General features: G+C 40.9%; 1 protein-coding gene across 2 annotated transcripts in view; it reads left to right on the top strand.

Annotated features, from left to right (window-relative positions):
• Positions 1 to 23989, top strand: part of LOC140906084 (sodium channel protein type 5 subunit alpha) — a 90817-nt gene that overhangs the window by 32674 nt on the left and 34154 nt on the right. The window contains exons 15-19 of one of the 2 annotated variants that reach the window (XM_073329592.1): positions 1058 to 1411; positions 5005 to 5451; positions 7382 to 7525; positions 9970 to 10093; positions 21603 to 21757. In XM_073329592.1, the coding sequence (XP_073185693.1) occupies positions 1058 to 1411; positions 5005 to 5451; positions 7382 to 7525; positions 9970 to 10093; positions 21603 to 21757 (1224 nt within the window). Of the gene's footprint in view, positions 1 to 1057; positions 1412 to 5004; positions 5463 to 7381; positions 7526 to 9969; positions 10094 to 21602; positions 21758 to 23989 lie in introns of both variants that reach the window. The other variant, XM_073329593.1, reaches the window with a different exon arrangement.

Genomic DNA, 23989 nt, shown 5'->3' with positions numbered 1-23989 from the left:
TGAACACCCATAACTCCTAATAACTTGGAGTTGTGGGTCTAAAATTTAGACCATCTGCATATAAAAGTTTGATTAATGTAAATGCAAATCAAGTACAAATTAGGTTAATCAGGAAGGTTATTAAAGTTTTGTTTCTAGGAGACATGGAAATATTGGAAGAATGAAATCTGCCAATGTGCTGTCCCCCAAGATTATTTCCTGAGAAATTCAAATTGCAAGTTGGTAATTTATGTTTATGGAAGTGTGCAAAGACAACAACCAGGATTGGGGCCTCATTGGACTGGACTGTCTATAAAGATAGATAAGAAACAGTCATTACCCTGCAGGGCCTGTGAGCAAAAAGACACAAACAGATAAAGAACAGGGGATAGTGATATAACACATGTGCAAATCAGTATGTCTATATTGCATTGATCATATATAGACTTTAAAATATCCTACATTTCAGAAAAAAGAAAAGGAGTACTTGTGGCACCTTAGAGACTAACCAATTTATTTGAGCATGAGCTTTCGTGAGCTACAGCTCACTTCATCGGATGCATACCGTGGAAACTGCAGCAGACTTTATATACACACAGAGATCATGAAACAATACCTCCTCCCACCCCACTGTCCTGCTGGTAATAGCTTATCTAAAGTGAACATCAGGTTGGGCCATTTCCAGCACAAATCCAGGTTTTCTATTTGTGCTGGAAATGGCCCAACCTGATGATCACTTTAGATAAGCTATTACCAGCAGGACAGTGAGGAGGTATTGTTTCATATTCTCTGTGTGTATATAAAGTCTGCTGCAGTTTCCACGGTATGCATCCGATGAAGTGAGCTGTAGCTCACGAAAGCTCATGCTCAAATAAATTGGTTAGTCTCTAAGGTGCCACAAGTACTCCTTTTCTTTTTGCGAATACAGACTAACACGGCTGTTACTCTGAAACCTACATTTCAGAGTGTTTGAATAGTTTAAAATGTATGTATAATGTTTTTAACCATTTTTAAATGATGCAATGTGAGGAATATCTAATCTTCTGTTATCTAATGCTATGTTTTATTTTTTACACAGCTGAGGGTCTTCAAGCTGGCAAAGTCCTGGCCAACTTTAAATACCCTCATTAAAATCATTGGTAACTCAGTGGGTGCCCTGGGTAACCTCACCCTGGTTCTGGCAATCATAGTCTTTATTTTCGCCGTGGTAGGAATGCAACTTTTTGGGAAAAACTATGGTGAAAATTGCCATAAAATAAGTGAGGATTGCAAGCCACGTTGGCATTTTATGGATTTTTTCCACTCATTCCTTATTATATTCCGAATTCTGTGTGGAGAATGGATTGAGACCATGTGGGGTTGTATGGTGGTAGCTGAGCAAACACTATGCCTTCTAGTCTTCTTGCTCGTCATGGTGATAGGAAACCTAGTGGTGAGTTTCCAGCTATTTTTCTATTCTTATTGCATATATAGTATACAATATACTGACTTGTCTTTTTATCACTCAATGGTAAGTCCCTCAAAGATGTTGATAAAGAGGCCACACTATGTTGTGCTCTAGAAAATCCCATTTGTCTTTCACCTTTAGAACTCCTATTAATATTTAAAGTAAGACACTTTCAGTAGTGTAGCAATGAACTCTTTCACATGATAGTGTTCATTCCAGGGAGGAATAATTTTCTAACAGGAAAAAAAATACTGGCAATAATTTATTTTCTTATCAGGAGTTTGGTGTAAATTATCACTAAGTGTATGATTATCAAAACTTGTGTCTGCACCGCGTTCTTTGCAATCAGCCCCTGAACCCATATGTAGCCACACTGAAATCAGAATTCTGTCAGTACATAACTCAATGCAGGCTCGTAGTTCAGGTCTCTTTAGATGCCAGACATTGGCTCTACTTCTCCTCTCTTTTACACTAGGCTAAATCAGGAGTAACTACATGGAAATCAGTGTAATTACACTACTGTATAAGTAGCGTATCTAAAAGAAAATGCTGGCCCATTAACTCTGAGATGACATTTTCATTGCCAACTTGCTTTCGGCATATTAGTGGAATTTAAAAAAAGCCAAACAAATAAATATTAAGATGTGAATAAAAATTAAGTTCAGTTGGAGTTAAGGTTAAAAGCACTTAAGAGTAGCTTAAGGGTACCAAACATTACAGGGATGTTGTAATTATCCCTAAAACAAACATTGCAAACCCAGGACATTCAGAGTTAATCAAAAACATCAGCTTGTGATGTTTACATAGCACACCCCCCTCCCAGTCTCATATTTCAAAACACAATGCAAAATTAAATATATACAGTGAAAGACTCATGGGGTACAAGATCCAATTCTTCTCTTGCTTACACCAGTATAAATCCGGAATATCTGAATTGGAGTTAACAGAGTTACACGGTGCAAATGATAAGAGTCTCAGGACCAAAGATTCTCCTTATATGTGTTATTTTAAATTTGTAGGTTGGAGCTGGCAGTGATCTCTTATAGTAAGAAGCTTAGTGCAATAAAACGAAAAAATTTAAAGCAGTCAAAACCTTTGTGTGGCAGGAGACAGGGTAGCCATCTGGGGATAACTATCTTGTCCAATACGAAGCATCGTAAATGATCATGGACTCCTACCGCCTTGATCTTGTGACAAAAGAGCTGAACAGTCCGCATACAGTGAGGTAGTTGGCCAATGAGACTACCACCCTAGGAGACGAGCTGCCAGTAGCTGGCCTGAACCTGCCAACCTCTTTGAGAGGGGGTTTTTACCTGAATCCTGTTGCTCTTCCTCTGCTGCTGGGTTTCCTGAATCAAAGTTTCACCCAGAACTGGCACTTTTCAGGGGAGAGTTTGAGGAAAGTCACAGAAGTAGAGTCAGTGGATTTGTCTACAAGAACATTTAGTCTGTTTCAAAGCAGGTTAGATCAAAGCTCACTATGGACCTTTTAGTATGCAGTTACATGGTCCACATGGACATTTAAAGAGCAGCAAGCTAATGTGGGGTAGATTTACACCCCAGCTTGTTGTGAACTAACTGTTCATGTAGACCAGTCCAGTGATACTAAACCAAACTAGCCTTGCAGCATTCCCTGATGAGTGTTCCCTTCTCACTGCACAAAACACAGAACCCTTCCATTGTGTCCCAGGCCTGTCCCCCAGCATACCCTGCTACTCCAAATCCCTATCCCAATGCCGCCACCCTACCCAACCCATCTTGTGATTGTGATTTAGTGGTGAGTGAAGGCAAAGAGACAGGAAATTTGGATTCTATTTCTAGCTGAATCACTGATTCACACTAAAGGAGTACTTGTGGCACCTTAGAGACTAACCAATTTATTTGAGCATGAGCTTTCGTGAGCTACAGCTCACTTCATCGGATGCATACCGTGGAAACTGCAGCAGACTTTATATACACACAGAGAATATGAAACAATACCTCCTCCCAGCCCACTGTCCTGCTGGTAATAGCTTATCTAAAGTGATCATCAGGTTGGGCCATTTCCAGCACAAATCCAGGTTTTCTCACCCTCCACCCCCCCACACAAATTCACTCTCCTGCTGGTGATAGCCCATCCAAAGTGACAACTCTTTACACAATGTGCATGATAATCAAGTTGGGCCATTTCCTGCAGAAATAAGAAATAAGGAATGGCCCAACTTGATGATCACTTTAGATAAGCTATTACCAGCAGGACAGTGGGGTGGGAGGAGGTATTGTTTCATGGTCTCTGTGTGTATATAATGTCTTCTGCAGTTTCCACGGTATGCATCCGATGAAGTGAGCTGTAGCTCACGAAAGCTCATGCTCAAAAAAATTGGTTAGTCTCTAAGGTGCCACAAGTACTCCTTTTCTTTTTAAGATCAGAATAGTGTTTCCATTTTTCCTCTCCCACCTTCCCTGCTACAACAGCCTTATAGCATTAGGATTCTGTATTGGCGAAGGAATTGAGGGGCAGTTGGGGTCGCTCCACACTTTATGCTCTCATTTGGAGGCATGAGAACACTCAGAGCACAGTTGTGACCCCCAATGGACACTGCAGGCCAAAAGAATCTAGACTTGAATGCAAAGGGCATGTGCACACCATCTGTGGAATGTAAATAGACAGCTCATCTCAAAGAACCACAGTTACTTTAAGGTAAGTACCGATTTCATCCCTCTTTTATCTTAAAATGAATATAAAAATAGGTTTTCTTCCCAAATTTCTGACCCCCTCCTTTGGAAAAGCCTGGAGGAAAAACACCATGATTCTATAACTGCTGATTCAATCATCTCCACCACTGTATTTGAAGCAATATATTCAACATCTAACTGGATATACACTTTATAGTTCCACCTGCAATCAAATTGACTCTTCCTAAGGGAAGCCAGTCCTAGAATATTCTTCATTACAATGCTACAAAGTTGATAGACACACTGAGCCTGATTCTGATCTCATATCCATGCAAATCAGAAGCAGTTCCACTCAGGTCTGGTGTAATTACACCCAGGTAAAACTGTTGTGAGACTAGTATCAGACCTTCATTATCCTGTACAAGGCCCAGACTGTGCCCTTACTCTAAAATCCAGGCTGATAGTTCTATTGCACAAATCTCTCCAACACTGTTTTAACAATATTGTCCTGTTAAAGGAACAGCACCCCCATAATCAGTGTATCTGTAATTTTATGTAATTGTCTCCTCCTTGTGGGATTGATGGAGTACTGTGATACACCAATTTTTTTTATTAATCTTTTTTGTGTTTCAGTTAAATTGTGTGATCTTTATACATATCCCTGTATTGGCAATAAGATCGTCATTTTATGCTACACAAAATCTACTATTTTTTTATTTTTTTTGAGGGTCATGGAAACATATACCTTTGTGAGAGCCAAATATGCTACATGAAAAATAACTTGCTAAATAATCATTTCATTTTGTCTTGTTAAGGTTGGTGCATTAAGAACAAATTGTTTAGAAACCAGCTAATCTTCAAGCCGTTATTTACATTTCAAAATTATATTGCCATGATTTTCTTTTTATTCCAATTATTTTCAGGTTCTCAACCTGTTCATTGCATTACTGCTGAACTCCTTCAGTGCTGACAACCTCCAAGCACCCGAAGATGATGGAGAGATGAACAATCTTAAAATTGCATTTGCTCGGATCCACAGGGGACTTCACCTGGTGAAACACGCAACATGGGATTACTGTTGTGGCCAGTGCCAGCATCCAAAGAAAGCTGCCAAAAAGAAAAATAAATTGGCTGCCAAGAACACATGTGTGGAAGCTGGAAAAGAAGGGCAAAATTGTAAAGAAAATCACAGTAACAATGGAACTGAGAAAACTGGGGACAAATGCTCAGTTAGCATTCTTGAAGATTTTATCACCAACCCCAACATGTTTGTCTGTGTCCCTATTGCTGAGGCAGATTCTGATAGTGAGGATTATGAAGAAGATGATGATAAGCCAACCACATTCTCAAAAACTGAGTACAGTAAACAGGTAAGAAGCATGTACAGGGAGAATATGTTTGATACTAATGGGATTTTTAATTTAGCAGACAAAGGCAAAGCATGATCCAGCTGCAGGAAGTTTAAGTTTAAAAAGTTCCATCTGGAAATAAGGTTTAGATTTTTTAAAGTTAGGGTGATCAACCATTAGAAGAACCATTACCAAGGATTAGGTAAATTCTCCATCACATGGAATCTTTAAATCAAGATTGGATGTATTTGTGAAATACAGATCACAAGTTGTTGGGCTTGATGCAGGAATTACTGGGTGAAATTCTACGGCCTGAGTTATGGACGAATTTATACTAGCTAATCACATTGGTCCATTCTGACCTTGAAATATATGTTTGGCACCAGTAACCAGGCAGAGAGGAAATAGTGTCAAGGGCTCAAGCTGTGAACTCTTAACAACGAGACCTCTCTTTCTCTTCTGTCATCTCAGCAAAAAGAAGGATGGATTAAGAATGGAATGGCTCTTTCAAAGTTATATTTATTATATTATAGTGCATAGAAACACATTTTTAAGTTTGTCTGAATTTTTGCAGTTCCCCTTTAACTAGAGTTGTGATCCATAGGGACGTCTGGATGCCAACTGGCAGAGGGCATGGGTGGTTCATAGAGTTTTACAGGGATCCCTTGGGTCAGTTATATGCATAATGATTCACTAAATGGTGGCATGTGAGGTTTCTGGACATCATAATCACTGGAAAATATGTGCGCTGGTAATATTTAAGAAGTTATGTGTTTATACTGAAAATTAGGTTCTCAAGGCAGGTAACCCAGCGGTGACATACCTCAGGAATGTTTCTTTCAAGCAGCAAGTAATGGCATTTATCCCTCTGTCTGGTCAGTATCCCTTGTATACTGAGTCAAATGCTAATGAAGAGATTGCAAAATCTTCAAAAGAGGAAATTTACAGGGAAAAATAAACAGTAGCAGGGAATCCTGTTCATGAGTAAAAAACAATGGATGGTGGGATATACTTGGAGGTGCAGAGGTATACCCTGCATCTTTCCCCTCGGAGGCAATCTGACAGCAAGACTTGTCTCCTGAACAGATTACAGCCATGTCTGGTAGTAAAACTCTGGAAGAACTTTGGGTAGGCATTGCTCGATAAGTTTATGAAAGTAACTAGTTCAGTAAGTCCAGGCTCTAGAACGCATGTAATGATTTTCTTTTATATGTAGCCATTTGTTTCTAATACTTCAGCTTGCTATCACTTGAAGCTCTATAGTTTGTTGAATTAACTTTTACTTGTTTTCACTATGAATGTATCTAAGTGCTGAGTATTGAACGGAGTTCTGATCTGAGGTATAACTGGTGAATCTTGGGTGTAATGCGCCTTTGGGAGCTGCAAATCTGTGAATACAGCAATTGTACAGTGGAACAGGGCCTGGACACTCAGGGAGATACTAGGAGGGTTTGGGGGTTAGAGGATGCCTATTGCTAAGCCAGAGAGAGAGTGTGGGGCCTGCATAGGTGTAGAGGGCAGTGCTTGTGTTGTCCGTGGGCGGTGGAGTTGGTGAGCTGACCCACAGCAGGGTCTGACAAGGCTTTCTCTTCCTAAGGGCATGTGGTAGCGAAGTGCCTCAGAAACCTGGGTACCCATGGGAACGTCACGGGAGTCATGACTAACTATGAATCTAAAATCTCCCCTTCAGGTCCTGAGTTTTTCACTTCGTTCTGATTAAAAGATTCTCATTGATTTCAGTGGGCTTTGGATCAGGCCTTAATTTATTTTAGGTAACCAAGGCAAACTTTTCCCACTTTGTATCTCTCTGTAAAGATCAAGACTATAAGTGAGTAGTTCAAGGTGCTTTGTGTTCCATTTAGAGTGTTCTACTTTGAAATTAAGTGTGCCATCCTTCTGGCACAAAAAAGAAAAGAGAAAATAAAATATACCCATCTAAGATTATCTTCAGCAGGAAAACCACCTGAGACAGAGGGGAGAGCAATGTAGAAGCCCAGAAACTTGGAGTAAAGGATCTGAGGTTTTCTCTGAAGACTTAAGTGAGTTTAACATATGTAAACAAAGGAAGGATGAACCATCACAAGGACAAAAAGAGGTAACACCATGTTCTTACCTAACCTGAAATCACCAACATTGGCCAATCTCTGTATGTTCTGTTTCTGTTTTTTGGAATCTAATAAAGATAATGACTCAAAAATAATGTTGTACAATAAAATTTATCTTTATTATTCTATTTTGTGTTTAAAGCACGAGAACTCTCTTTCTTCAAGTATTGGGAAGGCCTCAGATATCTTAGCCATGCAGGTGTTCATCATAGTTCCATTTTGGATTAATACTTGCATCATGACATGACTGATAAATTTACTTGGCTCAGTTATATTTAGCTTGAAGTATTCTGTGTCATTGGTTCAGGGTGGAATAGTTGGATCTCTATGAATGGAAATGGCAAAATGCTGTATTTATAAATATTAATTAAAAACTTTATTAGGAAGAGAAACTGGGTTCTGAGTTGCCTTTGATTCAGAAAGATTACCAAAAAATTAACATTGTCTACTTGACATCTGAATTAGCAAAAATGTTTTGTCCCAGAAAATGGTTTCAGGGACCATTCTGGTGTGTCCAGTCTTTTTTCTGTATAATTTCAAAACACATTAAATGAATTTTGTATATGTAATCTTAAAAACAATTTTCCAAGCTGAATATATAAGGGTTATACTCCTCTAGTCAGGGAGTGGACACATACAACGTTGTCTATATGTCCAATCAAAACAGCTCAGATTTCAAATACAAAATATTTTAAATGAATTGCTCACAAAAAGTAAAAAATAAAATCCCATGATTATTTACACAAGTCTTTGGAGAATAATTTTAATAAGGAACATATTCAAGAAAATCACAAATTGTTCATCAGCAATTTGGAAACAGAAAAAGTGGCAGAATTCACTGAATAAATAATTTGTTATGAATTATTCACACATCTCTAATGGTGTGAAGTGTGAAATATGCTGGAATACAAGGAAGTCTAAGCCAGTGGAGAATACATTATGTTTTATGTGATTACATGTTCTAATTCATGTAAATTGTTGAGGGCATTTTACCGTACTTTCATTCTGAACAGAAATTTGTAAAGCTCTACCAAACAGGACTCTGAATAAACTATATTTTCATTTCTCTGTCTGTCTCTCTCTCACTCTCTTTTTCCCCAGGTGGGGTGCTCTGGTTTTAATTGTTTTCAGCTCTAACTAGTTAAATGTTTTAAAGCCTGTCTGTGTTTGAGAACTATATACACTTAATTCAAGAAAAGTTGGAATCATTCCCATATGCAAGTTTTATTACAGTGATTAATCTGGTGCCTTTAAATTTAGCTTTGGCTTTAAATTGATGTGGAGATATTTCAGGGGAGAAAGTCCATTCCACCAGAATGTTGCCAATTTAGCTATTTTGTCACTAGATTTAGAGACTTTTTGGTTTCCCTAGTGAGAAAATAAGTGTCAAAGTGACCAGTGACAAATTGAGTGACTTTCACTGCCAATTACAGTGACATTCAGAGAAAGAAGTCACCAATATGTATAGTTACAAAATCATTCACAAGCAGCTCAATAGTGTTAATAAAATCCATTCTATGCTCTTCTTACTACATTCTGTTGTATACCAAGTCAATGTCATTACGTCTCAATTGAACATGTCCACAGAAGGAATCACATTCCAGGGCTTCTTGGGCTGATATCACTATAATCTGCAGGTGAGGAAAAGAAATTTGTGGAGGCTAATTAAATACTTTGCTAAAGCCTGGTGTACTTTAGAGAGAGCAGCACATTAGCCAGGGCTTGTTTTTACTCAAATGTGTTCTTTCTCGCTGTTCCATAGTAGGTAGCACATCCTATGATGCAGGGAAAGATGGCGAATGAAGCGGGCTGGGCAGGGGAGGCAAGTTAGCCAGTGAGGAGAGCCGCACGGATGGAAGGTGGGGTGGGATAAGACAGGGCCATGTGCCCCAATGGGGTGGGGAGGGGAGGCACCATGCCTCCAGGGATGAAGCCCTTACTACAGGATCAAAGATGGAGCTAGCTTGACTTTGTTTCCCCTTTACTCCTTCCCCTGGCTTGGCCTGAGGTTACCTGCCCAGCTGTTTTCAGAAATGAAACCCTAGAAACGGGGGGAAGGGGTACGGCTAGCGGATTTTTGGTTTTAAATCTACTTTCTTGGCTCCCTGCAGTGCCAAGCTCAGGTGAGAGGAATGCCCTCTTCCCCCTGGTTCTGGGTTCTCCCTTTCACTAACCAGTCCGCTCAAGTCCAGGCTAGCGAGAAATTAACCAACCCCAGCCAACCTGGGCTGCAGTGTACAGAGCACCCTTACCAATGAGCAGAGGGCTGCAGTTTCCTTCCCAACGAGCAGAAGGCACCCTCCTGATGATGACAGTGTAATGTTGTAGTTGCTTCTGGTGTGCAACAGAATGTAATAAGAAGAGCATTCAGTTTATTTTAAAGCACAGTGACCACTCTAAACAAAAAAATGATACATTGTCTTCTCTTGTGTAGCACCTGGATTACATCAGCTGTTCTGAAGGCAGCACAGTGGATCTGACAAATCCTGAGGAGCTTCTGAAACAGATCCCTGAGCTGGCTGAAGACTTAAAAGAACCTGATAACTGTTTCCCAGAAGGTAAGGATCTGCTAATTTCACGATGACTAGGAAGTGAGACAAACAATCCAAAGGTTTCAGAGTAACAGCTGTGTTAGTCTGTATTCGCAAAAAGAAAAGGAGTACTTGTGGCACCTTAGAGACTAACCAATTTATTTGAGCATAAGCTTTCGTGAGCTACAGCTCACTTCATCAGATGCATACTGTGGAAAATACAGAAGATGTTCTTATAATACAAAACGTGAAAAAATGGGTGTTTACCACTACAAAAGGTTTTCTCTCCCCCCACCCCACTCTCCTGTTGGTAATAGCTTATCTAAAGTGATCACTCTCCTTACAATGTGTATGATAATCAAGGTGGGCCATTTCCAGCACAAATCCAGGGTTTAACAAGAACGTCTGAGGATACAACCGCATTTGCTCCAACCCCTCAGACAGAGACAAACACCTACAAGATCTCTATCAAGCATTCTTACAACTACAATACCCACCTGCGGAAGTGAAGAAACCGATTGATAGAGCCAGAAGAGTTCCCAGAAGTCAACTACTACAGGACAGGCCTAACAAAGAAAATAACAGAACGCCACTAGCCATCACCTTCAGCCCCCAACTAAAACCCCTCCAACGCATTATTAAGGATCTACAACCTATCCTGAAGGATGACCCAACACTCTCACAAATCTTGGGAGACAGGCCAGTCCTTGCCTGCAGACAGCCCCCCAACCTAAAGTGAGTACTCACCAGCAACCACATACTACACAACAGAACCACTAACCCAGGAGCCTATCCTTGCAACAAAGCCTGTTGCCAACTATGCCCACATATCTATTCAGGGGACACCATCACAGGGCCTAATCACATCAGCCACACTATCAGAGGCTCGTTCACCTGCGCATCTACCAATGTGATATATGCCATCATGTGCCAGCAATGCCCCTCTGCCATGTACATTGGTCAAACTGGACAGTCTCTACGTAAAAGAATAAATGGACACAAATTAGATGTCAAGAATTATAACATTCATAAACCAGTCGGAGAACAATTCAATCTCTCTGGTCACACGATTACAGACATGAAAGTTGCGATATTACAACAGAAAACTTCAAAACCAGACTCCAGTGAGAGACTGTTGAATTGGAATTCATTTGCAAATTGGATACAATTAACTTAGGCTTGAATAGAGACTGGGAGTGGCTAAGTCATTATGCAAGGTAACCTATTTCCCCCTGTTTTTTCCTACTCCCCTCCTCCCCGGTTCCTCAGACGTTCTTGTTAAACCCTGGATTTGTGCTGGAAATGACCCACCTTAATTATCATACACATTGTAAGGTGAGTGATCACTTTAGATAAGCTATTACCAGCAGGAGAGTGGGGTGGGGGAGAGAGAAAACCTTTTGTAATGGTAAACACCCATTTTTTCATGGTTTGTATGTATAAGAACATCTTCTGTATTTTCCACAGTATGCATCCGATGAAGTGAGCTGTAGCTCACAAAAGCTTATGCTCAAATAAATTGGTTAGTTTCTAAGGTGCCACAAGTAAACCATCCAAAGTAGCCTCTTCTCCTACTTAATGTTGAGACACTCAGGCACTCAACACCAAGGCACTCTGTCTACTTGCACAGTATTTAATAACAATATAATTACTGAGTAGTTGCATAGAACTTTTGATCCATAGATCTCTATAATAGTCAAACACACATGAAACAGGCAGAGAGAACTTGTTAGTATTCAGCTGAATTTCTGTAGGATGGTAAGTCCAGAAGCCCAATTTAAATTGCTGCACAGCTTTACAAGTTTACTTCATACCAATATTTGTACTCAGTGCTTATTTTAATTTTCACAGCTGTCTCCTTCTAGCCAAAATTAAGAATACTATGGTTTTCACTAGAGAAAAATTTAAATTTATTAACATTTCATCCAACCCCTACTTTATATCAGTTATTTCTCAGAGCAAACAGTAGTCTTCCTGAACTGTCTGTAGTAGAAGTAACAGGTAAAACATGTCATCAGGGTCAGTTCACAATTAGATTAATTTCCACTTTGGTTATGATTCCTTATGATTATAAAAGACCAGTGTTCCTGGAGAACTAACTGATTTTAGAAAGCTGGACAGTATTCAGATTCCTTTCCCACAATGCTACTCCCGTCAGCTGACATGCTCTTTCCTCCTACCAGCTGGCTCACAAGACATAAAGTCTCCTCCCTTCTGCCCTTCCACTAGCCATTAGCTGTTGCAGTTTGAGTCTAGTGTTCAACTGGCCACGCTTCTTCTAAGTTTTCCCTTTATCTCTTGTACCCATCCACCTTGTGACCTCAGTTATCTGTGGCAGATCTGCATCTGCCATCCAGCTTCTTCCTTCACTTACTAACCCTGCCTGACTGCCTCTTCCCCACTGTTCCTCACTGCCCCAGCTATCTCTCTCCTGATTCTGTCCTGCTCCCCATTCCTGCTACTTTCTTTCATTATAACAACATTCTAGATTCCCACAGGCCCTCCTTACCATAATCTCTCCTGCCATCTACTTCTCCACACTTTTCCTTACCTTCACTGTTCAGGGTCCTTTCTATCATTTCACCTAGCCTCTCCCCCTGCAGCCCACCTATATTTCCTTCCCAATTACTTCCGATTCCCCGACTCTTCCATTTCTGAATTTTGAGCAAAAATTCAGAATGAGGCAGGTTCATTGTATCTGCTAGTACTAAATTACTGTGGCTTTTAACAAAGGCTCCATAAACTAGCCCTGGAGTAGATACAAGTGAAGCAGATAACCACTGTGGTGCCATGCATGTGTTTTAGGCTGTAAATTACTATATTAATTGTAATACAGTTGAAATAGCTGTAATGGAGACACTTGCTGTAGAATGTGCAAGGGAGATGAGGTTGTATGTGAAAGATGCATAAAAAATGAGGGCTGAAGAAACTGTTGAAGGGACAGTTTTACACTGGAATAACTGAAAACAAGAAAGAAAATACAATATTTAGACAAAGTCAATAGTTTGATGTGCTAGTCTGATATATTTGGAAATGTTCCTACTCCCCAAAGCTGCTTTAAATGGGAATTGATACGCCCTGTTTGGCTATGAATTGCAAATGTATGGCCAGATCTTTGGCCCTGGTCAGGTTCCTTTATGTCAATCTCTAACAGAGAAGCTGGGGATTTCCCCAGATTAGAGGAACCCTGTCTCCTGCAGCAGTGACATAGCCAGCTCTGCACCATCTCATCCTGCCCCCATCACCTGGGACAGGTATAAGGAGTAGGAGGAGTGCTTTGCACTCCAGTAATCTCCAGACAGCAGAATAGTGCCTTGGCGGAATAGTGCCTTCGAGGCTATTGCTGCTGGCATAGATTAAAGCAGCCTGCAGATTAGAACAAATTAGAAACCAGTCTAATTTACATCAAGGTAGAACTGGCCCCTGGCTACCACCAGGACAGCCACCTTTTCTTGTTTATCTAAGGTCCTGTGCTGAGAGTAACTTAGCTGGACCTAAGGATCTGGTTTGTAATAATTTTCTGTTTTCAAGCTGAAATTGATTAGATACCAGGGATACAGCTTCTGTTGAATTAGTTCATTCTATAAATATCATTGCTAAATTCCAATGGAATTACAGGTTTCAGAGTAGCGGCTGTGTTAGTCTGTATTCGCAAAAAGAAAAGGAGTACTTGTGGCACCTTAGAGACTAACAAATCTATTTGAGCATAAGCTTTCGTGAGCTACAGCTCACTTCATCAGATACATTCAGTGGAAAATACAGTGGGGAGATTTATGTACATAAAGAACATGAAACAATGGGTGTTACCATACACACTGTAATGAGAGTGTGTATACATAAATCCACAGCAATCCATCATCAATAATGTTATTACAAGGAATTCCTAAGAGATTGATCTAGTAGACATGAAATCCTACTTGGAATGTTAATTTCAATGCCATGGTATATGAGATCACATGGATTAAAAACTTGTTGAAGGATCATAAAGTTCACTGATCAACTTAATAGCTAAGTTTCAGAGTAACAGCCGTGTTAGTCTGTATTCGCAAAAAGAAAAGGAGTACTTGTGGCACCTTAGAGACTAACCAATTTATTTGAGCATGAGCTTTCGTGAGCTACAGCTCACTTCATCGGATGCATCCGATTAAGTGAGTTGTAGCTCACGAAAACTCATGCTCAAATAAATTGGTTAGTCTCTAAGGTGCCACAAGTACTCCTTTTCTTAATAGCTAAATAAATTCCGCACAAAAAATCCAATGAATATTATGATTATTCATTATTGATTTGTATTCTGGACATGCCAACAGTATGCTAGATACTTTGTACACACAAGGCAGATGTAGATCTTGAGATCTTGCATTGCAAAGTTTACCATCTAAGATCATAAGAACTTATGAATGAGTTTAATTTGATGTAGGGGAGTAGCTCCCTTGAAGCCTACTTACCTGCTTACAGTTAAGAATGTATGAAGGTGTTTGCAGGATTGGGGCCAAAGCAGCATACAAAGGTTGTCAGGAAGAGGGCTAGAGTCAAACTAAGAACTGTTTTATTTATCTATTTTATGCATTCTATTGTTTCATTTTCTAGCAAATATCCTAGAAGATCAGTTTAATGGCAGGAATGTTTGTTGAAACAATGACATTTAAGTGAATATTAGAAAATGTTGGCAGAAATAAAACGTTGAACTCATAAATATGAGTAATTATACCAGATACTGCGAATGTTTGAAATACTTGCATTCATTTAACTAGGGACCTATTCACCTTGTGAAGCCAATACAGTTTGAATTTTGAATAGTGAATGCTCACAATAGCCTGCTCACAAACAATCTGTAGACCAAGAATTATTGCTGTAAGTGATTCAGCTAGTAGTTTTGAATAGCAAATACGTTTACAAAAACTGGAAGCTGCTTGTGAACAATTCATAAACAGGGGATATTGAAGAGATCAGCTTTGGGTCTGGTGCTATTTAATACCTTCACTAATGATTTTGAAATGAAGAAAAACACCATGTTAACTAAACATGTATATGTTTGTATATGTCACTAAACTGGGAAGTGTTGCAAATACCAATGCTGACAAAGAAATAATAAAAAGGAGATTTAAAACACAGGGGCAAGTAATACAATGAAATTCATCTTAGAAAATACAAGCTGAGATACTTGGGTAAAAATAATCCAAAATAAAGATAACTTTGGAAGCAGTCATTTCAAAAAGAAAAGGAGTACTTGTGGCACCTTAGAGACTAACCAATTTATTTGAGCATGAGCTTTCGTGTGCTCAAATAAATTGGTTAGTCTCTAAGGTGCCACAAGTACTCCTTTTCTTTTTGCGAATACAGACTAACACGGCTGTTACTCTGAAACCAGTCATTTCAAAAGAGAATAAAGCAAGGTATTGGACAAAAAATAACATTTAACTTGTAATGCAATGTGAGTGTGATCCAAACCCACTGAAGCCAGTGGAAAGTCTCCAATTGTTTTCAGTGGGCTTTGGCTAAGACCCTGTATCAAGCACAATGTGTAATGCACTTTTGGACCTATATATGAGCTGTAACTGGTTATAGATCAGGGAAAGTAATGGCCCCTCTCTTTATGGTGAAACTGTTCTTAGAACACTGCTTTCATTTCTTGTTGACAAACTAGACAGAATTCAAAGGAGAAAAACAAACATGGTTAAAGGTCTGTAGGGATGAGTTTATGGGACAAGATTTTAAAGAGTGTTTATTAACACACTGAAATGGGGTGTCAGAGTAACAGTCGTGTTAGTCTGTATTCGCAAAAAGAAAAGGAGTACTTGTGGCACCTTAGAGACTAACCAATTTATTTGAGCATAAGCTTTCGTGAGCTACAGCTCACTTCATCGGATGCATACTGTGGAAACTGCAGAAGACATTATATACACAGAGACCATGAAACAATACCTCCTCCCACCCCACTCTCCTACTGGTAATAGCTTATCCAAAGTGATCACTCTCCTTACAATGTGTATGATAATCAAGTTGGGCCATTTCCAGCACAAATCCAGGTTTTCTCACCCTCCGCCCCCCCCCCCCCCCCAACACACACACAAACTCACTCTCCTGCTGGTAATAGCCCATCCAAAGCGACCACTCTCTTTACAATGTGTATGATAATCAAGGTGGGCCATTTCCAGCACAAATCCAGGTTTTCTCACCCCCCCACCCCTCCACCCTTTTTTTTTTTCCCCAAAAACCACACACACAAACTCACTCTCCTGCTGGTAATAGCTTATCCAAAGTGACCACTCTCCTTACAATGTGTATGATAATCAAGGTGGGCCATTTCCAGCATAAATCCAAGTTTAACCAGCATGCCTGACTGGGGGGAGGGGGTAGGAAAAAACAAGGGGAAATAGGCTACCTTGCATAATGACTTAGCCACTCCCAGTCTCTATTTAAGCCTAAATTAATAGTATCCAATTTGCAAATGAATTCCAATTCAGCAGTTTCTCGCTGGAGTCTGGATTTGAAGTTTTTTTGTTTTAAGATAGCGACCTTCATGTCTGTAATTGTGTGACCAGAGAGACTGAAGTGTTCTCTGACTGGTTTATGAATGTTATAATTCTTGTCATCTGATTTGTGTCCATTTATTCTTTTACGTAGAGACTGTCCAGTTTGACCAATGTACATGGCAGAAGGGCATTGCTGACACATGATGGCATATATCACATTGGTGGATGTGCAGGTGAACGAGCCTCTGATAGTGTGGCTGATGTTATTAGGCCCTGTGATGGTGTCCCCTGAATAGATATGTGGGCATAGTTGGCAACGGGCTTTGTTGCAAGGATAGGTTCCTGGGTTAGTGGTTGTGTGGTATGTGGTTGTTGGTGAGTATTTGCTTCAGGTTGGGGGGCTGTCTGTAGGCAAGGACTGGCCTGTCTCCCAAGATTTGTGAGAGTGTTGGGTCATCCTTCAGGATAGGTTGTAGATCCTTAATAATGCGTTGGAGGGGTTTTAGTTGGGGGCTGAATGTGACGGCTAGTGGCGTTCTGTTATTTTCTTTGTTAGGCCTGTCCTGTAGTAGGTGACTTCTGGGAACTCTTCTGGCTCTATCAATCGGTTTCTTCACTTCCGCAGGTGGGTATTGTAGTTGTAAGAATGCTTGATAGAGATCTTGTAGGTGTTTGTCTCTGTCTGAGGGGTTGGAGCAAATGCGATTGTATCGCAGAGCTTGGCTGTAGACAATGGATCGTGTGGTGTGGTCAGGGTGAAAGCTGGAGGCATGTAGGTAGGAATAGCGGTCAGTAGGTTTCCGGTATAGGGTGGTGTTTATGTGACCATTGTTTATTAGCACTGTAGTGTCCAGGAAGTGGATCTCTTGTGTGGACTGGACCAGGCTGAGGTTGATGGTGGGATGGAAATTGTTGAAATCATGGTGGAATTCCTCAAGGGCTTCTTTTCCATGGGTCCAGATGATGAAGATGTCATCAATATAGCGCAAATAGAGTAGGGGCTTTAGGGGACGAGAGCTGAGGAAGCGTTGTTCTAAATCAGCCATAAAAATGTTGGCATACTGTGGGGCCATGCGGGTACCCATAGCAGTGCCGCTGATCTGAAGGTATACATTGTCCCCAAATGTAAAATAGTTATGGATAAGGACAAAGTCACAAAGTTCAGCCACCAGGTTAGCCGTGACATTATCGGGGATAGTGTTCTTGACGGCTTGTAGTCCATCTTTGTGTGGAATGTTGGTGTAAAGGGCTTCTACATCCATAGTGGCCAGGATGGTGTTATCAGGAAGATCACCGATGGATTGTAGTTTCCTCAGGAAGTCAGTGGTGTCTCGAAGGTAGCTGGGAGTGCTGGTAGCGTAGGGCCTGAGGAGGGAGTCTACATAGCCAGACAATCCTGCTGTCAGGGTGTCAATGCCTGAGATGATGGGGCGCCCAGGATTTCCAGGTTTATGGATCTTAGGTAGTAGATAGAATATCCCAGGTCGGGGTTCCAGGGGTGTGTCTGTGCGGATTTGATCTTGTGCTTTTTCAGGAAGTTTCTTGAGCAAATGCTGTAGTTGCTTTTGGTAACTCTCAGTGGGATCAGAGGGTAATGGCTTGTAGAAACTCGTGTTGGAGAGCTGCCGAGCAGCCTCTTTTTCATATTCCGACCTATTCATGATGACAACAGCACCTCCTTTGTCAGCCTTTTTTATTATGATGTCAGAGTTGTTTCTGAGGCTGTGGATGGCATTGTGTTCTGCACGGCTGAGGTTATGGGGCAAGTGATGCTGCTTTTCCACAATTTCAGCCCGTGCATGTCGGCGGAAGCATTCTATGTAGAAGTCCAGTCTGCTGTTTCGACCTTCAGGAGGAGTCCACCTAGAATCCTTCTTTTTGTAATGTTGGTAGGGAGGCCTCTGTGGATTAGTATGTTGTTCAGAGGTATTTGGGAAATATTCCTTGAGTCGGAAACGTCGAAAATAGGATTCTAGGTCACCACAGAACAGTATCATGTTCGTGGGGGTGGAGGGGCAGAAGGAGAGGCCCCGAGATAGGACAGCTTCTTCTGCTGGGCTGAGAGTATAGTTGGATAGGTTAACAATATTGCTGGGTGGGTTGAGGGAACCATTGCTGTGGCCCCTTGTAGCATGTAGTAGTTTAAAAAGTTTAGTGTCCTTTTTCTTTTGTAGAGAAGCAAAGTGTGGATTGTAAATGGCTTGTCTAGTTTTAGTAAATTCCAGCCACGAGGAAGTTTGTGTGGAAGGTTGGTTTTTTATGAGAGTATCCAGTTTTGAGAGCTCATTCTTAATCTTTCCCTGTTTGCTGTAGAGGATGTTGATCAGGTGATTCCGCAGTTTCTTAGAGAGCGTGTGGCACAAGCTGTCAGCATAGTCTGTGTGGTATGTAGATTGTAATGGATTTTTTACCTTCAGTCCTTTTGGTACGATGTCCATCTGTTTGCATTTGGAAAGGAAGATGATTAAAAAAAGGGGGGGGGTGAGAAAACCTGGATTTGTGCTGGAAATGGCCCACCTTGATTATCATACACATTGTAAAGAGAGTGGTTGCTTTGGATGGGCTATTACCAGCAGGAGAGTGAGTTGGGGGGGGGGGGCGGAGGGTGAAAAAACCTGGATTTGTGCTGAAAATGGCCCAACTTGATTATCATACACATTGTAAGGAGAATGATCACTTTAATAAGCTATTACCAGTAGGAGAGTGGGGTGGGAGGAGGTATTGTTTCATGGTCTCTGTGTATATAATGTCTTCTGCAGTTTCCACAGTATGCATCCGATGAAGTGAGCTGTAGCTCACGAAAGCTTATGCTCAAATAAATTGGTTAGTCTCTAAGGTGCCACAAGTACTCCTTTTCTTTTTGAAATAAGGTGGTGTTATGTATTTTGCTGTTTACACAACAAAAATAATATGAAGAAACTGCACTGGCAGTTCAGTCCCAAATAACCACATTTATTAAATACTTATAAATGTGTAAGATCTAGCTACACATATTCCTGCTCTGCTTAGTCCTGGTGGCTCCTCAAAACATAAAACACAGTGAATACCACTACAGGACTCTCAAACTATTTAAAAGTATACTACCCTCTTCCTACGCACTAGAAGTAGGTATGTGGTAATCATCTCAAAGTATTTGAAGTTTGTAAACAATAAGGACTTCCTCAAGGCTATACACACATATCCATGACATGCACACCTAGGACATTATATATGCATGTTATATAATAATTACACACAAAAAACGATGTTAAAATAACATTATTAAAGTTTCAAAGTGAAGCACTCAAAAGTTAGGACATGGCAGAGCTAAAGTTGTCTGTGCAACCTTAACTTGGCCCCTTTGTGTATATGCATTATAATACATTCTTTAATTACATGATTACATACTATTTTTCTATAGCACTCCTGCATCCTTCAGTGCACAGAATGGATGATTCTCACTTGATAAGCAGCTATTCAATATTTTGTTTTCTCTTTGTTGATCAGTGTGTGGTCCCATGCCTTATTTACTGTACACTATTCAAAATCTCCTATGAAGACAGCCTTATTAAATTCCTCATGGGCTTTTCTCTGGTGCTTACAACTATAGTACATGAGTGCTTCACAAAAGTAGTTAATGTGTCCCCACAATACCTCTGTAAGGTGAGGGGATGGTATTTTCCCCATCTCACAGATAGGAAACTGAGACTCAGGGAGATTAAGTTAAAAAATATCCACTAATTTTGGGTGCCTAATTTGAGACACTTACGACCTGATTTTTCAGAGTATTTAGCACTATATAGCACTTCATATGTTCAAAGCACAGATCACATTAATTTCAGTTACTGGCTGTGTGTGCTCAGCACTTCTGCTCATGAGACCCACAGAGTCTTCAGTTAGGCACCCAGAGAATGAGGAGCATATAATTAGTGACCACCTGTGAAAAGTTTGGTTTAAGTGGCTTGACTAGCATCACATAAGAAGTCTGTGGCAGAGACAGAGGTATAGTCGAATTCCCCAGGCATCATTCACCTGCCTTAACCATGAGGCCATCCTTTCTCTTCCTGCAGTCCACTGCCTCATGCACTATACAACATTTGGCTTTTGGAATAAATGAGGCAAGGATCCTACAGATAACACTTTTCTTCATTACCACAACCCTTATTCATGCCCAGAGCAGGTCCATCCTTATGCAGTGAATGAGGCAGGGGTCCCGGGGGGAAAAAAAGTATGTGATTGTGTAATTAAAGACTGTATCGTAGTCCATATGCACAAAGGGCCAAAGTAAGGTTGCAGAGGCTTGTGACAGACACCCAGCAAGGAAAATTTCAGCCCAAATGGTTAAAGTTTGGCAAAATTATAAGGGAACTGAAAACATGGTTTTATAATGGGACGTGTTCGGCAACCTTAATAATAGGCAGTTCTACCTGCCCCAGCTATAATTAAATAAGTACTAAAAAGTATATGAGTAATGTGCTGAGATTGAAAGAGAACTTTTCCTGATATTCAACCTAACTTTTCCTAAATTGTAAGATCAACTAGACAGTTGACTATTCTTACAAGTTATGTTGTGGAAACCCAGTCAGTTTGTACATTTGAACATAGAATGGATAAATGACTAGAAATTAAAAGGTAGGGAACAATCCTGCTGTCAAAGGGGATGGACTAGATGACCCTACAGATTATCTTTATCTCTAATTTCTAAGATACAATGACTCCTTGTGCCAGTTGTGCTATTCTTCCATCTCTCAATGCTTGTCATGGCTTTGAGATAGCTGGTAAATCTGCAATGCCATAGGGTCCATCCTGTTGTGTTGCCTTTGTTCTGTAAACCCAGCCATCAGCATTCCGAGAGCATTCCCAATGTTCTTACCAATTTCCAGTGAGCTGGAAGGTAGCTCACCAATGGGTGCAAGATATTCCTAATTGCTTAAAAATAATTTTGTAGTTTGCTTTCAAATAATAAAGGACTGAGAAAGAGGAAACAGGAGACAGACAAGTTTGAGGGACTAACGACTTTCCCTTGAACCCAGAAATTTCCATGGCTGCCCTGGGTACTAATGTAACCCATGTCCCTCTTTCAGGTTGTGTTCGACATTTCCCTTGCTGTGTGATGAATACCACAAAGTTTCCAGGCAAAACGTGGTGGAACCTGAGGAAAACCTGCTTCAAAGTTGTTGAACATAGCTGGTTTGAAAGCTTTATCATATTCATGATCCTGCTGAGCAGCGGTGCACTGGTAAATTTTTACTTAATCTCATCTCAGGTTGAATTATAATTGTATGCAGAGGTGTTACATAGCTTTAATTTCAGATCCAAGATATGACTTTTTTGCTTAGGGCAGAAGGATGTATTTTCAGACTGGTTGGTAGACGTTTCAGACTGTGTTGGGAGAGGGTAAAATTACTTAGCATGGGGTAACTTCTTTTTTATAATGACTATAAAGTACTGTAAGTCACATGACAGATGATTTCCATTCTGCTTGTGTATTGGTTTTGCTGTGGCTTTTCTGTGGCAGTTATTTCAAATGTATAGATTAGCATTTTTAGATGCTTCATTAAAATCAAACATAAAAACATACGAACGGCCATATTGGTTCAGACCAAAGGTCCATCTAGCCCAGTATCCTGTCTTCCGACAGTGGCCGATGCCAGGTGCCCCAGAGGGAATGAACAGAACAGGCAAACATCAAGTGATCCATCCCCTGTTGCCCATTCCCAACTTCTGGCAAACGGAGGCTAGGGCCACCATCCCTGTGCATCCTGGCTAATAACCATTGATGGACCTATCCTCCATGAACTTATCTAGTTCTTTTTTGAACCCTGTTATAATCTTGGCCTTCACAACATCCTCTGGCAAGGAGTTCCACAGGTTGACTGAGCATTGTGTGAAAAAAATAGTAACAGGGGATGAATCACTTGATGATTACCTGTTCTGTTCATTCCCTCTGGGGCACCTGACATTAGCCACTGTGGGAAGACAGGATACTGGGCTAGATGGAACTTTGGTCTGACCCGCTATGGCCGTTCTTATGTTCCAAGTGGGTCCAAAAGGGTTAACACTGCTCATGGAACAGTGCAGGAGGCAGGAGGTGTATGGGTGTGTGTCCCCTTGCTGTCTGCGGAGGAATGAATACAGTCATTAAAAAACTGGCCCAAACTGACCCAAATCAACAGAGGGTCCAGCGAGACAAAGAGATACCCCAGTGACTGAACAATCATATCTAACAAAAGGAAACCCCAGCAGGCAGGACTTGTGAGCTGAGCTGGAGAACAATGTGTCAGCTGACTGGTAGAAGGGGGCTTTTTGGAGGGACTTGGGAGCCCAGATCTGCAGGACAAAGAGGGGAGAGATCCAGAGATGGGGTTCATCACAACTTGGCTGGCTCATCAAGGCACTGGCTTGGTCAGGATGGACTATGGCTTAACTTCTACCTCTCTATGTTCAGCAAAGGATTTTCAGATTCTGTAGCCAGTGACTAATAAATGGTTACCTTGTTTTGAAAAGGCTGCCTGTGTCACTGTAAATACTCACTGAGAGCATCGTGTCCTGAAGGGGCACAGTACAAGCCTCCCACAGAACTCTGGTTTGGCTGGATTCACTGCAGGGATCCTTGGAGAGAGACAGGAGATGCTGGTGCCAAAGGGCCAGTCTTGGAGGTCATGGGCCTGCCTCTGTGGAACTGTGTAGGTCCTTGGGGCCTGGCACACAGAAGGGGTCACACCCAGGAAACTGGGACAGGCTGGGGGGATAGACCTGACTCTGTGATAGTCTCTCTCACCAACATAAGTTGGTCCAGTAAAAGATATTACCTCATTCACGTTATCTCTCTAATATCCTGAGATCAACATGGTTACAACAATACTGCAAAAAGAAAAGGAGTACTTGTGGCACCTTAGAGACTAACCAATTTATTAGAGCATAAGCTTTTGTGAGCTACAGCTCACTTCATCAGATGCATATCGTGGAAACTGCAGCAGACTTTATATATACACAGAGAATATGAACCAATACCTCCTCCCACCCCACTGTCCTGCTGGTAATAGCTTATCTAAAGTGATCATCAGGTGGGCCATTTCCAGCACAAATCCAGGTTTTCTCACCCTCCACCCCCCGACACAAATTCACTCTCCTGCTGGTGATAGCCCATCCAAAGTGACAACTCTTTACACAATGTGCATGACAATCAAGTTGGGCTATTTCCTGCACAAATCCAGGTTTTCTCACATCCCCCCCACCCCCATACACACACAAACTCACTCTCCTGCTGGTAATAGCTCATCCAAACTGACCACTCTTCAAGTTTAAATCCAAGTTAAACCAGAACATAATTTTGTGCCTATCTGACAATATATTCTTCACCTAGAGTCCACCAAAAATAAAATTCCTTGGGACAGAAATGATGTGTGTATGTGTATGGGTCATTGTAAGCTACAAGTTGGTAAATTGGTGCAAGTCTGAATGGGTTTAG

The sequence above is a fragment of the Lepidochelys kempii genome, chromosome 2, assembly GCF_965140285.1.
Source record: "Lepidochelys kempii isolate rLepKem1 chromosome 2, rLepKem1.hap1, whole genome shotgun sequence".
In the NCBI taxonomy this organism is placed as follows: domain Eukaryota; kingdom Metazoa; phylum Chordata; order Testudines; family Cheloniidae; genus Lepidochelys; species Lepidochelys kempii.
Note: the sequence above shows the minus strand (reverse complement) of the source record. Positions and strands in the feature narration are given on the sequence as shown.